Source organism: Saimiri boliviensis, chromosome 2, assembly GCF_048565385.1.
Source record: "Saimiri boliviensis isolate mSaiBol1 chromosome 2, mSaiBol1.pri, whole genome shotgun sequence".
Taxonomy (NCBI): Eukaryota; Metazoa; Chordata; class Mammalia; order Primates; family Cebidae; genus Saimiri; species Saimiri boliviensis.
The window spans coordinates 187,155,639-187,170,937 of NC_133450.1; the positions used below are offsets into that span (position 1 = coordinate 187,155,639).

Below are 15,299 nucleotides of genomic sequence, written 5' to 3' on the forward strand. Positions count from 1 at the left end.
CTCATGGTACCAATGGAGAAATCTCTTGTTTTCTCAAGATCATGTGATGGATCAGTGATGGAGCTAGAGAACCCAAGTCTCCTCACTTTCAGCTCAGCACACTTTCCACCAGAACAAATCAGCTTTTGATGAGGGCAGGGATTGAAGTTTGGCCCTGAAAGGAAGGGTTGACATGGAACAAAGTGGTGGTTTTAGGGAAAAATGGAGGAAATGAGAACAGCAAAACACATTTATTAGTCATCCTTAACATGAATGCTTCTCAAAAATATCTCACTCAGGCAACCTAATGTCAAATAAGACAGTTCATAGCTGGCATGAGCATAAAAAAGAGGGGATAGACCCCAACCATTAAAGATAGAATGAAACTTGTAATCAGAAATCTTAAATAGAAATACAGCATACACTATGCACCAGGTATTATTCTAAGTATGTACATTTATTCATTTAATCCTCACAATAACCCTCTGTAGTAATAATATTATCATGCCATTTACAGTGGCCCATGCTTGTAATCCCAGCTACTCAGAGGCTGAGGTGGGAGGGTCTCTTGAGCTCAGGAGCTCAAGACCAGCCTCGGCAATAAAATAAGACCCTGATACCAAAAATAATAAGCCAGGAAAGGTGGCTCATGCCTATAATCCCACCACCTTTGGGAGGCCAAGGCAGGAGGATCCCCAGAGCCCAGGAGTCCAGACCAGCTAGACAAAATAGGGAGATCCTGTCTCTACAAAAATAAAAAAATTTAAAAATTAGCTGGACATGGTGGCACATGCCTGTGGTCCCAGCTCCTCAGGAGGCTGAGGCGGGAGGATCACTTGAGCCCAGGAGGTTGAGGCTGCAGTGAGCCATGATGACACCACTGTACTCCAGCCTGGGTGACACAGTGAGACTCTGTCTTAAAATAATAATAGTAATTATATCTTTATTTTATAGATAAGAAAAATGAGGCACTGAAAAGATTAAGTAGTTTGAGTTTTCACAGGTAGGAAATGGCAGATCTAGGATTTGAATAAGGCAGTTCGGTGCTAGAATCCATGTCCTTAACCACAATGCCTGAAGCATAATTCTGAACTGGGCAATCAAAAGGGGATCACCCACATTTTGCTGTATGGAGTATGAATTACCTGATGGAGTAAATTTTGGTTCTAAATACAGGGAGAAGGTGGCTCAGCCTGGGCCTCTGTGGGGGATGGGAGTTCTTTGTTCTGTGATGCAATGATGACCTCAAGGTAAACTGCCACTGGGCTAAGGAAAATGGAATGGCTACTGGAGGACCTGCTCAGGGCTGAGGGGGATATGGGACTTCTCTGGGGCCAACTGACCCATGTCCTAGCCTGCAGACACTGCGGCAGCAGCTGCCTTCAGAGTCCAGGAAATCTGGTGACACTATTCTTATTCTTGGTTTGGCAGATCCGGAGATGGTGGCAGCTTGGGAGGTTGCGACAGCTTCATCTCTGGTGCTCTGGGGAAATGGTGCAAGGCAAGGTGGGTGACCTCTGAATGTACAGCTGGATGAATGACTGTTGACACCACGTGAGGTCACTGGTATGAATGTGGGCCCAGGTGAGTGACTGTTAGCCCTAGATGTGAGGCTGGGTGAGTAACCACTGACACTAGATTTGAAGCCAGGTGACCATGGACTCCAGATGTAGGGTTATGTGAGAGAATACTCATCTCCAAATGAGGATTGGGTAATGACCATTAATACTAGATGAGGAGCTACGCAGGTGACTGACCACACACGTGGGATTGGGTGAATAACTGTCCACTGTGGATGTGGAGCAGACTGAGTCCCTCATAACAAATCTTGTGTATCTGAAAAGGCTTCATGCCTGAGAGTATCTTTCTCTACTTCCCAGGACCTGCCACTTCTGTACCATGTGGGCTTTCTTGATTGCCTGTGTAAGCAGAAATCAGAAGTGAAGGAAGAAGAAGGGGAAGAAGAGGAAGAGGGGGAAGACAAGGCATCTCTGGATCCACTGGAGCCATGTTCTCCCATCAAAGAAGCTCCCAATGAAGAGCAAGTCACTCCAGCCCCACTCCAGCCATCCTGTGGTTCTGAGGGCCTTCTCAAGACCACAGGGATACCAGAGCAAACAGTCACGCAGCCCATGAGCCCTTCCAGATCCTTCCCCATCTTCCAGATTCTGACCAACTTTCCTGTGAGGCACAAGATAGCATCAGGAAACCACCAGCAGCAGAGAAAAAGCCAGCTTTTCTGGGGTCTCCCCTCTCTGCACAGCGAGTCCTTGGAGACCATCTGCCTAAGCTCAGGTGGCCTCTCTCCTCTGAAGTTGTCTGTTTGTTCTTCTGTCTTCTTCAACAAGCTTGTCTTCCTACCTAGGTCCAACCTGTTGTTGCCCCAGTATCACTCCTCAGCCCAGTTTTCTACCCATGAAGCCCATACTATGGAAGATCTAGACAGGATGGCCCCCGATCCGCAGTTGCTTCCACCTCCATCATCTCCTGTCTCATCACTACCCCTCCATCTGAAGCCCTTGCCTGTGGATCAAAAGGGAGTTCTATTTGGTGCTGAGGTACCCACACAGTCCCCTGGAACTAGCCTCCTGGAAGTTCTCCCTGGATATGAGACTCAGTTAGAAACCAGAGGACACAAAAAGAGGCCCCAAGCTTTTCAGTCTCTGACACGAGCCCCCTGCCAATCCCCAGTTTCTCTGTCAGAATCCAAAAAAGTTAGCCTTGAAGGAGAACTTGCTATACCTAAGGACTTTTTGGGAACCACGGGATACAAAGAGAAACCTCAGGCTTCTGAGTCTTCAATGACAGTCCCTTGCCCTCCCCTAGACTCCCTGCCAGAACTCCAGGAACAGAGTCCCCTGGAAGACCCATCCAGATATAAGTCCCAGTGGGAATGCACAGAAAACTCAGGAAACCTCTGGGCTTTTGAGCCTCCAGCCATGGACCTCAATCCAGGGCTCTCTGGAACCAGCCCTGCATGTGTCCCATCAGGATCTGAGACACCATGGAAGGGCATGCAGAGTAGAGAAAATATTTGGGTCCCTGCAGACCCAGTTTTACCTCTCAGCCTTCCCTCAGCCCCTCTCCTGGTATCTCTAGTAATGGGCCTCCAGGGAGTCCTGTCTGAATCCAAAGCTTTGTGGGAGACCAGGGGGAAGAAAGAGAAGCTCTGGGCATCTGATTCCCCAGAATCTGTTCATAGCACACCTCCAACCTCCCTTATAGAACCACAAAGAATCAGTCCTGTGGAAGGCCTCACTACTTCAGAAGCTACATGGAAGGACACTGAGTATTCCACGAATTCCTGGGCTTCTAAGCCCCCATCTCTGGCCCTCAGCCTACCCCCAGCTCTTGCTCTGGAGCCACTCAGAGTTAGATCCATAAGGTTTGTGTCTAATTCTGAGGCTAGATATGGAGACATACAAAGGAGAAAGAACTCCTGGGCCTCTAAGCACCCAGCTTGCAGGTCACCCCAAGACCTGCATGGAGCCAGCCCTCTGGGAGTCTTGTCTGATTCTCAGCCTACTGTATGGGAAATGGAGCAAAAAGAAAACTGTCCTCCTGTGTCCCCAGGTGGGGGACCCAGCCCATCCTCAAACTGTGTTTCAAAGTCCCACATAGGTGACCCTATCGCAGACCAAAGCAACTGTAAGCCTGACAGGGGAGCAGTGGAGCAAAGAAAGAACCACTGGGCCACTGAGCTCCCAGCCCCCAGCTCACTCTCTACTCCTCTACCAGAGCCACACACTGACCATGAATTTGTGTGGAGAAATGTACAACAAAGAGAAGTTCCCCAAGGCCCCAGCTCTCCTGCAGTGGATCCCCTACAGCCAGTACCCTGGCCTCCCACCCTAGCAGAAGCTGTAAAGATTGAGCCCACCCATCCTGGTCTACCCAAGGGAGAGACATTCCCAGGGTTTAAGGCAGAGGCCCCACTCTCCCACAAAGGGACTGTCCCAGAGGTGCTTACCCACTCTGGGATCCATGCCTGGCAGTGGAGTAGAGAGCTGAAACTCAGGCTGAAGAAACTGCGGCAGAGCCCTGCCTCCAGAGCCCCTGGCCCAAGTCAACCATTTTGTAGTTCCCCTATTCTGAGCACCACAATTCCAAACTCCTGGGGACTCCCTTCCTGCCCCCCACAGCAGATTAATCCCCCCAATCTATGCCCCCACTCTTCAAGTTGTCATCCTCAAAAAGTTCAGGGCACAGTATCTCAGCCTGTCCAGTCCTCCCACAGTCATTACTCCCAATCCTCCTCCCAGCTTCAGCCACAGAAGTCTGGCAGGGCAGAACAAGGGTCTCAGAGATGGAAGAAAATGAAAGGGAAGATGGTGGGCCAGATCTCATCCCAAGGGCCATGTGTACACATGGAGGCTGGTGTGAACTATCCATCTCCAGGCCCAGAACCCTCAAACTCTAAGGTTATGGTCTCAGGCAAGAGAAAGGGCAAGGCTTCAGCCTCATCCTCAGCCAAAAAGAGAGAGCACCCTAGAAAACCCAAAGTGGGAGACCATAGAGGAGAGAATGCAAGATTGGGGTTATCCACAGTCACAGGGAACAACCACCCTGCCCAGGCCAGTAGCCTAATAGAGGCCCCTGTAAGCACATTTTCCCAAAGGTCTCAGCACAGGGGCAAGAGCTCTCAACATACTGCTCTTCCCCAGCAGCTTCTCCCCAAAGCTTCACGTCCCCAGGATCAGCCAGTGGCAGGGCTGACAGCAAGTGACATCCCAACTCCTCACCACTGTAAGCACTGTCCTTGGGCCCGCATGGAGAAGCATCCCTCCTCCCCTACCCTCAAGGTTTCCCTTACCAGGGGTTTCCAAAAGGTGTTAGCCAAATGCCTGGGTAACCGTCGACCTCTACCTCCCAAATCTAGTCAGTAGAGAGAAGGCTGGTAATACTGGCACTTGATATGCCAAAACCTGCAGCCAAATGAGGGGGAGGGTGGGGATGTGAAGACAAAAAATGGAAATCCTAATAAACTAGCTGAATTAGACAACTCACACTCATGTCTTCTTTGGAATCTAGGGTACTGAAAATGTCAGTTCGCAATTCTGCTGCAGGCATATCCCCTCAGGTTCAAGTCTCAGAAACAGAGCGCTCAGAATTCTGCAGGCTTAACTCTCTTTTTTGGATCTTCACAAATGATCACATCTGGAGTCCACACAGCCCTACTCTACAGGGCGAGGCTACAGGGCCAGGTGAGCATAGCCCAAAGCTGCCCTTGAGAGGGAACAACTTCATAGCATGTCGACAACAACAACAAAAACATCCATTCAAGGCCGGGCGCGGTGGCTCAAGCCTGTAATCCCAGCACTTTGGGAGGCCGAGGCGGGTGGATCACGAGGTCAAGAGATCGAGACCATCCTGGCCAACATGGTGAAACCCCGTCTCTACTAAAAATACAAAACATTAGCTGGGCATGGTGGCACATGCCTGTAATCCCAGCTACTCAGGAGGCTGAGGCAGGAGAATTGCCTGAACCCAGGAGGCGGAGGTTGCGGTGAGCCGAGATTGCGCCATTGCACTCCAGCCTGGGTAACAAGAGTGAAACAATGTCTCAAAAAAAAAAAAAAAAAAAAAAATCCATTCACACAAGCACAGGTAGTCTGAGTCTAGGCAACTGTGCTTGGTCCTGGGTATTGTTCTCGTCTTCATTCACTTGACCCACAAGTTTACCACATTATCTTTCTGTTTCTTCTCAGCCCTCTGCTCTCTTCTCTCCCTGGGTCTCTCCATCCCCAAGACCATGAAAACAAGTGCCTTTTCATATGTTTAGTAACCATATGGATTTCTGTAATTGCCTGGTCGTATCCTCTACCCATTTTCTAATGTATTGTTAGATACTGTATTCGTTAATGTATTGTAGTTTTCTATTGCTGCTGTAACAAATTACCACAAAACAAATTTATTTTGTCAGAAGTCTGATATGGAGCCTAGGTGCAGTGGCTCACACCTGTAATCCCAATACTTTGGGAGGCTGAGGAGGGCTGATAGCTTGAGCCCAGGAGTTTGAGACCAGCCTGGACAACACGGCAAAACCCTGCCTCTGCAAAAAAAAAGAATACAAAAATTAGCTGGGCATGGTGATCCACGCCTATGGTCCCAGCTACTCAGGAGGGTGAGTGGGAGGATCACCTGAACCAGAGAGGTCAAGGCTGCAGTGAGCCAGGACTGAACCAGTGCATTCTAGGCTGGGCAATAGAGACCCTGCCTCTTCCCCCACAAAAAAAGTCTGACACATATCTCACAGGGCTAAAATCAAAGGGTTGGCAGGGCTACATTGTTTTCTCTAGGTTCTGGGTAGGATTCACTCCTTGCCTTTCCCAGTTTCTAGAGGCTGCCCACATTTCTTGGCTACTGAGCCCGTTCTTCTATCTTTAAAGCTAGCAAAGGCAAGTCAAGTTCTTCTCACATCGTATCACTCTGACCTCTTTTGCGTTCCCTCTTCCACTTTTAAGGATCCTTATTACACTGGGCACAGCTGAATAATCCAGGACATTCTTCCAATTTCAAGTCAGTTGATGGCCAGGTGCAGTGGCTCATGCCTGTAACAGTCTCAGTACTTCAGGAGGCCAAGGCAGTTGGATTGTTTGAGGCCAAGAGTTCAAGACCAGTCTGGCCAACACGGCAAAACCCCACCTCTACTAAAAATACAAAAATTAGCCAGGCATGATGGTGTGTGCCTGTAATCCCAGCTACTCTGGAGGCTGAGGCAGGAGAATCACTTGAATGCAGGAGGAGGTGGTTGCCAAGATCATGCTACTGCACTCCAGCCTTGGAGGTAAGAGCAAGACCTTGTCTCTAAATAAATAAAGTCAGTTAATTAGCAACCTTAATTCCATCTGCAATCTTAATGCCCCTTCTGCATGTGAAACAATATATACATAGGTTCCAAAGATTACGATGTGGGCATCCTGGGGGGCCATAATCCTGCCTACAGAGATAGTAATCCAACCGGTTATGTATGCCGCAAATATTTTCTTCCAATCTGTAGCTTATTGTCTAATTTTACGGTGACTTCTACTGTATCAAAGTTAAATTTTTTATGTATTTAAATCTACCAACATTTTACTTCATGACTTCTAAAATATTTTCTCTTGGCACATTGATACTTTTATATATTTATGTTTTAAATTTCTGATTTTTATGGTATGAGGTGATAATCTAACCTTCCCCAAAATGCTGTCCAATGTACCAATACTGTTTTTTAAAAAATAGAGTGTCTTGAGCCCATTCCATTAAATATGCCATACTATAAGAACAAATGTCATTTCTAAGCATCTCGAGGCTTCAGGTCCCCATATCAACAGCATACCAGACATCATATCATATTCAACTTGTCCAAAAATGTATTTTCCCTTTAGCCTCCAACATGCCCATTCCTATGAAAACACATGATATCCACCTAAATACTTAAGCTTTGACTCCTCCCTCTTCTCTGATCTAATATATCATCAAATCTTGTTGGGCGGGCTTGGTGGCTCATGCCTGTAATCCCAGCACTTTGGGAGGTTGCAGCAGAAGGACCATTTGAGGTCAGCAGTTCGATACCAGCCTGGTCCACATGGTGATACCCTGTCTCTACTAAAAATACAAAAATTAGCCAGGTGCGGTGGTATGCACCTATAATCCCAGCTACTCAGGAGGCTGAGGGAGAAGAATTGCTTGAACTGGGAGGTGAAGGTTGCAGTGAGCTAAGATCATGCTACTGCACTCCGGCCTGGGCAACAGAGCAGGACTCCATCTCAACAACAGCCAACAAAAATCTTGTCAATTATACCTACGAAATGTATTTCAAATTCACCTTTACCTCTCCATTTCCACCATCACTATTGTCTTAGTTATTATTTCTCACTAAATTGGTTGCTCTATTCCTTCTAATCCATGCTGCACATGGCTATAATTCTCTGGACTGGCCCAATCTCTTCAACGAGTGTCATACAAGTTTGAGTAAAAGGCTAGAAGTTGTGATACATGGTTATAACTCTGGCTACTTGGGAGGCTGAGGCTCTGGAGAATCCCTTGAGCCCAAGACATAGTGTGCTATGCTGATAGGGTGCCGACTGATGCTAAGTTTGGCATCAATACAGTGACCTTCCAGGAGTGGGGGACCACTAGTGCCTAAGGAGGGGTGAACTGGCCCAGGTAGGAAACAGAGCAGATAAAATTCCTGCACAGATCAGTAGTGGTATAGCAACTGTAAATAGCCACTGCACTCTAGCCTAAGCAACAGAGCGAGATTCTCTTATTTTTAAGTTTTAATAAAGGAACCTAAGAGATGCCAACTTGTTGGATATTGGTTTGGTCCAAATAGCTGTGAATGACATTTGGGTCACTTGGGAAAAACTCTGAATATGGTGTGAGTATCTAGATTGATGCCTGACCTCTAGAATTTTGTTTTTAGAGACAGGGTCATGCTCTGTCACCCAGGCTGGAGTGCAGTGGTATGATCACAGCTCACTGCAGCCTCTAACTCCTGGGCTTAAGTGATCCTCCTGCCTCAGCCTCTTGAGTAATTAGGACTACAGCTGTGCCTCACCATGCTCAGCTAACATTTTTTAATTTTATTTTTTGTAGAAATGAGGTCTCACTCTGTTGCCTGGGCTGGTCTCAAACTCCTGGCCTCAAGTAATCCTCCTGCCTCAACCTCCCAAAGTGCTGGGATTATAGGCATGAACCACCATCACCATGCTCAACCAAGAACATTTATGTAAAGAGAAAGGTAGAGATACTGACCAAAACCAAAAAGTTACAATGCAGTAGGATCTCAACTTGGGTTTAAAAATACCATATGTAGGCCAGGCGCGGTGGCTCAAGCCTGTAATCCCAGCACTTTGGGAGGTCGAGGCAGGTGGATCACAAGGTCAAGAGATCGAGACCAACCTGGTCAACATGGTGAAACCCCGTCTCTACTAAAAAATACAAAAAATTAGCTGGGCATGGTGGCGCGTGCCTATAATCCCAGCTACTCAGGAGGCTGAGGCAGGAGAATTGCCTGAACCCAGGAGGCGGAGGTTGCGGTGAGCCGAGATTGCACCATCGCACTCCAGCCTGGGTAACAAGAGCGAAACTCCGTCTCAACAACAACAACAACAAAAAAAAAAAAAAAAAAAATTACCATATGTAGGCTGGGCGCGGTGGCTCACGCCTATAATCCCAGCACTTTGGGAGGCCGAGGCGAGTGGATCACGAGGTCAAGAGATCGAGACCATCCTGGTCAATGGTGAAACCCCGTCTCTACTAAAAATACAAAAAATTAGCTGGGCATGGTGGTGTGTGCCTGTAATCCCAGCTACTCAGGAGGCTAAGGCAGGAGAATTGCCTGAACCCAGGAGGCGGAGGTTGTGGTGAGCCGAGATCATGCCATTGCACTCCAGCCTGGGTAACAAGAGCAAAACTCTGCCTCAAAACAAACAAACAAACAAACAAAAAACATATGTAGCCAGGCACAGTGGCTCACACCTGTAATCCCAGCACTTTGGGAGGCTGAGATGGGCGGATCACCTGAGGTCAGGAGTTCGAGACCAGCCTGACCAATATGGTGAAACCCCATCTTAAAAAAATAAATAAATAAAATACCATATGTACAGACACATACACACACAAAAAAAGATCCAGAAACATATGCACGAAAGTTATTAAAATAGTGACCTCTGGTTATTAGAAATATTTTTAAATTTTTGCTTTTATTTTTCTCAATTTCTTTACTATTTTGAGACAGAGTCTCATTCTGTCACCCAGGCTAGAGAGCAGTGGCAAGATCACTGTTCATGCCTATAATCGTGGCCTCTACCTCCTGAGTTCAAGTGATCTTCCCCCCTCAGCCTACCGAGTAGCTAGGACTACTGGCACACACCACCACACGCAGCTAATCTTTTTATTTTTTGCAGAGATGGGGTCTTACCATGTTGCCCAGTCTGATCTTGAACTCCTGAGCTAAAGCAATCTGCTCGCCTTGGCCTCCCAAATTGCTGGGATAACCAGTGTGATCTACCGCACCCTGGCCTATTTTTCTAAATTTCTACAATGCACATTACTACTTCTATAAAAATAAAAGTTATTTAATGTGAATCGTCTATGCATAACAATGTGCATGTGATTGACAATACTGTACTGTACACTTGAAAACTGTGGGATAAATTATTATTTTTTTGCCACAATAAACAAAGTGAATTGTTTAAAACTGAAATCTGTCACCTCCTTGCCTGAATTCTCCAGAAGACCATATCTGTAGGAAAGCTCAGTCCTGGCATTTGAGGGTCTACACAACATGGTTCTTGATTTCTCCAAATTCACCCCAGGACTCTCTTGCTAGTCTTAACTTTAAGCTTTATAAGCAAGAGCTGCATTTTCTGACCTGTGCCTCAAACTGTTCTCCTCCTTTCTCCATGTCAAGTTTCCCACCTTCCTTTAAGGCCTAGAAACTATTTTATATGGTTTTGCCTTCCTTGGAGCCCCATTAACACTGTGTGCCTTGTTGATAGTTCCCATTTCCTGATAGTAAGGCTTTAAAGTGAGGTTCTCTGAGGTCAAGCCCAAATTCTCAGTCTAGTGCTCTTTCCACTCTACCATATTCTCTCTAGTCTGTATAGTTGGTTGAGAATAACCAGTCAGAAGGTACATGCTACTTCCTTGATTCCTCTCACTAGTGTCACTGTTCCGTTCCAAAGCTTTATTTAGTCTAAATCTGTCAATAGGGTCTGAGTTCAAAACTCACCACCTGCTGGCCAAGGGTGGAACTAAAAGTACTTTCCCTCTCCCACTACTATGGTCTCAAAAGACAATGCAATTCTGAATTTCCATTTGACATGGGAACATGAGTCCATGCTTCTCTAAGTAGCTTTATTAAAAAAAAAAAATCCAGTTCCTATATGATGTATTTTAAAGCTCTTAGTAGGTTGTAGGGCTGAGCAAGGGTTAACAAACCACTTGACACTTGCCACAGTTCAGCTGAAATGGAAGACCTGTATCCTTTATGGGCATTATGTGTCCACTGGACTTTCAGGAGACTTTGTAGAATCAGTACATTAGATTTAAATAAATTTTAAGATATTAGGTATATTGTTCCATCTTTTGTTTTTGCCTCTATGGCATACTGCTGGTCCTCTATTTGATACCATATTCTTGGTCAGAAATTCAACCTCTAATCACAGTGTTTAGCCTATATAAAGTGATTAGCTATAGTAAGATCACATTTCAATTTCTTTCTAAGAATAATGTGAGGGAAAAATGGACTGCCAATACAATTTGCCTCTTGGTTTCAGTAAGCAGGCTTCTGCAATTGAGAAAGCATTTTTCAATCTTTTTTCTTTTTTTGAGATGGAGTGTCCCTCTGTCACGAGGCTTAAGTGCAGTAGTGCAATCTTGGCTCACTGCAACCTTCGCCTCCCGGGTTGAAGTGATTCTCCTACCTCAGCCTCCTAAATAGCTGGGACTACAGGGGCATGCCACCACACACAGCTAATTTTTGTATTTTTAGTACAGATGGAGTTTCCCCATGTTGGCCAAGATAGTCTCGATCTCTTGACATCGTGATCCACCCACCTCGGACTCCCAAAGTGCTGGGATTACAGGTGTGAGCCACTTGCACCCAGCCACATTTTTCAATCATTTTATCAGACTAGGAAACTTGAGGCCCCCAAAGAGTTAAGCACCTTATTCACAGCTACACTGTGATAAATGGCAACCCATATGTAGAAGAATGAAACTGGATCCTCACCTCTCACCTTATACAAAAATCAACTCGAAGCTTGGTGCAGCAGCTCACACCTCAAATCCCAGCACTTTGGGAGGCCAAGGTGGGTAGATCACCTGAGGTCAGGAGTTTGAGACCAGCCTGGTCAACATGGGTGAAACCCCGTCTCTACTAAAAATATAAAGATTAGCCAGGCATGGTGGTGCACGCCAGCTATCCTGCTACTTGGGAGGCAGAAGCAGGAGATTCACTTGAACCCAGGAGGCAGAGGTTGCACTATGCCAAGATCAGGTACTCCCAGGCTGAGTGACAGAGGGAGACCCTGTCTCAAAAAAAAAAAAAAAAAAAAAATCAACTCCAAATGGCTCAAAGACTTAGGTCTAAAACCTGAAACCATAAAAATTCTAGAACACCAGAAAAACCCTTCTAGACATTGGCTTAGGCAAAGACTCCATGACCCAAGAACCCAAAAGTAAATGCAACAAAAACAAAGATAAATTGCTGGAACTTAATTAAAAACCTTCACCACAAAAGAAACAATCAGCAGAGTAAAAAGACAACCCACGGGGTAGGAGAAAATCTTTGCAATCTATACACCTGACAAAGGACTAATTCCAGAATCCACAAGGAACTCAAACAAATCAGCAAGAAAAAAAACCAAACAATCCCATCAAAAAAATGCTCTAAGGACATAAGTAGACAATTTTCAAAAGAAGATATACAAATGGCCAACAGACATATAAAAAATGCTCAACATTACTAAAGATCAGGGAAATGCAAATCGAACCCACGATGGGATAAACGGCCATAACCAAAATATCAACAAATAGATGTTGGCATGGATGTAGTGAAAAGGGAACACTTTTACACTACTGGTGGGAATGTAAACTAGTACAACCACTATAGAAAACAGTGTGGAGATTCCTTAAAGAACTAAAAGTAGAACTACCATTTGATCCAGCAATCCCACTACTGAGTAGATACCCAGAAGAAAAGAAGTCATTATACAAAAAAGATACTTGTAAATGTGCGTTTACAGCAGCAAAATTTGCAATTGCAAAAATAATGGAACCAGCCCAAATGCAAATCAATGAGTGAATACAGAAATTGAATTGTGGTATACCTCAGGTCAGGAGTTCGAGACCAGCCTGGCCAACATGGCAAAACCTCATCTCTACTATAAATACACAAATTAGCTAGGCATGGTGGTGCATGCTCGTAATCCCAGCTACACAGGAGGCTGAGGCAGGAGAATCACTTGAACTCAGGAGGCAGAGGTTGCAGTGAGCCAAGATTGCACCACTGCACTCCAGCATGGGTGACAGAGAGGGAGACTCTGTCTCAAAAAAAGAAATAAAAGAAAGAAATTCTACTATATATGTATCAGGGAATACTACTCAGCCATAAGAAGGAACAAAATGGCATTTGCAGCAACCTGGATAGAATTGGAGACCATTATTCTAAGTGAAGTAAATCAGGAATGGAAACAAAACACTTGCATTCTCATAAGTGGGAGCTAAGCTATGAAAGTGCAAAGGCATAAGAATGATAAAATGGACTTTGGGGACTCAGGGAAGGGGTGGGGGGAGGGGGGGGGATAAACATTGGGTATAGTGTACACCGCTCCGGTCATAGGTGCACCAAATTCTTAGAAATCACCGCTAAAGAAATTATTCATGTAACCAACCACCACTTGTTCCCCAAAAAACCTATTGAAATAACAAATAAGTGCAAAAAATATCTGTTTCACAGCATGAGTTCCAGGGATGCTCCAGTTTAATCAACTAATGTTAAGTATATGCATCCTTCAAGATTATCTATGTAGACCAAAAGGGAGCCTGGTCTTGCCTAGTATAAATTCTAGGATGACCAATACCACTATTGATCATAATCCTGAAGGACGCAATCCCAAACACCATAATCCCAAATGTTGAAGTCCTAAAAGATCAAAATCCCTAGAGACAAAATAAAGTTTCAAATTCGGGGAAAGGGATTAGTATGTTTCTGGTTGTACACAAGATAGTTGCATCATGTTATGCAGAACTATTACCTTATTAAATATGGTTTAAAGAGACACATAAGGGTGCCAAGTTGACAAGGGGCAGAATTGTGGACTTAACTTTATGTGTCAATGTTACTGGATTAAGGAATATCTAGAAACCTGGTAAAGCATTATCTGGGGCATGTCTGTGAGGTTGTTTCCAGAGATTAGTGGAGTGTAAGTGGACTGAGTGGTGAAGATCTGCCTTCAGTGTTGGTGGGCACCATCCAATGGGAGGGGCCCCAGAGAGAACAAATACAGAAGGCAAATTGGTCTTTAAGAGATAGGACAGATTTTTTTTCTGGTGCCTTAAACATCAAAAATTTGACTCCGGCCGGGCGCAGTGGCTCATGCCTGTAATCCCAGCACTTTGGGAGGCCAAGGTGGGCAGATCATTTGAGGTCAGGAGTTCAAGCCCAGCTTGACTACATAGTGAAACACCCATCTCTACTAAAACACAAAAATCAGCCGGGCATGGTGGAGGGCGCCTGTAATCCCAGCTATTCAGGAGGCTGAGGCAGGAGAATCACTTGAACCCAGGAGGTGGAGGCTGCAGTGAGCCAAGATCATACCACTGCATTCCAATCTGGGCTACAGAGACTCCATCTCAAAAAAAAAAAAAAGACTGACTCCATGACCACAATGTTGACGGTAAGCATTGCATGCATGCATAAAAATGTTAAATTTTGTCCTTCACAAATGCACATGTACAAAAAATAGACATCTCTTCCTCAATAAATGAAGAAACATCTATTTTTTGTACATGTGCGTTTGTGAAGGATAAAATTTCTGAAGACCTTGGCTCTTTGGGAGACTAAATACTCAGTGGTAACACAACGGTTTTGAACCATCTCATCAAGACTTAGGTTTTCTGTCACAGATGACTGCAGTTATAAAGCTAGGTGCCCACAATTACCCAGCACAGTGAGAAGCATTTATACATTTCACTCTTTATGAATGTTTCATCTGCTCATCACTGTTACATCTGTACAACTGTCACTGGTATACCTATCTCACAAAAATGCTATTTTTCCTATTTTATCGTGTAAAGTGGCCTATGAAATGTCATGTTTTTTCTCAAATAAATATGCTTTTAAAAATGTAAATAGATTTTCAAAGAATGTTTAATATTTCTTCCAGAATTGTACTTTGGGATTTTGACCTTTTGGGATTGTGCCTTTCAGAATTTTAGACTTTAGGGATTTTGATCTTTGGAGATTACAGCATTTTATTCAAGATTATTGTGTTCAGGACTGTCTTCTGAGATTATGTCCAACCCAATCAACACACATTTAATTTAGAGATTTATTTTCTCTGCACTACTGTCTCTCTGGGTGAGGCATCATTGTACCGACCCTAGAAGCATTAAGTGATTACTGCTGAAGAGGATGGTCTATTTTGTTTGGAAAAAAAAATTCAATACTAAAATTTTATATTAACAAAAAGCTATTTTTTTTATCATACAAATTACATAAAATAAAACTGGACACAACTCTTAAGTGATCACCAACCAGGAAATGAATGTTCGGGATTTTTAGATGCATTAAAAAGGAGTATAGAGGCCGGGCGCGGTGGCTC

The 15,299-nt window shown here is 44.8% G+C and overlaps 1 protein-coding gene across 1 annotated transcript; it reads left to right on the top strand.

Moving 5' to 3' along the window:
• Positions 1–1,254: 1,254 nt before the first annotated feature.
• Positions 1,255–4,981, top strand: SPATA31G1 (SPATA31 subfamily G member 1). Its single transcript, XM_003943818.4, has 2 exons — positions 1,255–1,485; positions 1,860–4,981. The coding sequence occupies exons 1-2, from the start codon at positions 1,255–1,257 to the stop codon at positions 4,863–4,865; spliced, it is 3,237 nt and encodes a 1,078-aa protein (XP_003943867.1). The 3' UTR covers positions 4,866–4,981.
• The last annotated feature ends 10,318 nt before the right edge of the window (positions 4,982–15,299 follow it).

What these genes read in the sequence shown, in the direction of transcription:
- SPATA31G1 (XM_003943818.4), top strand. Translation starts at nt 1,255, where the DNA reads ATGGAATGGCTACTGGAGGACCTGCTCAGGGCTGAGGGGGATATGGGA. An exon ending in GGGAAATGGTGCAAGGCAAG is followed by an intron (nt 1,486 to 1,859) that starts GTGGGTGACCTC and finishes TCTACTTCCCAG; the next exon opens with GACCTGCCACTTCTGTACCA.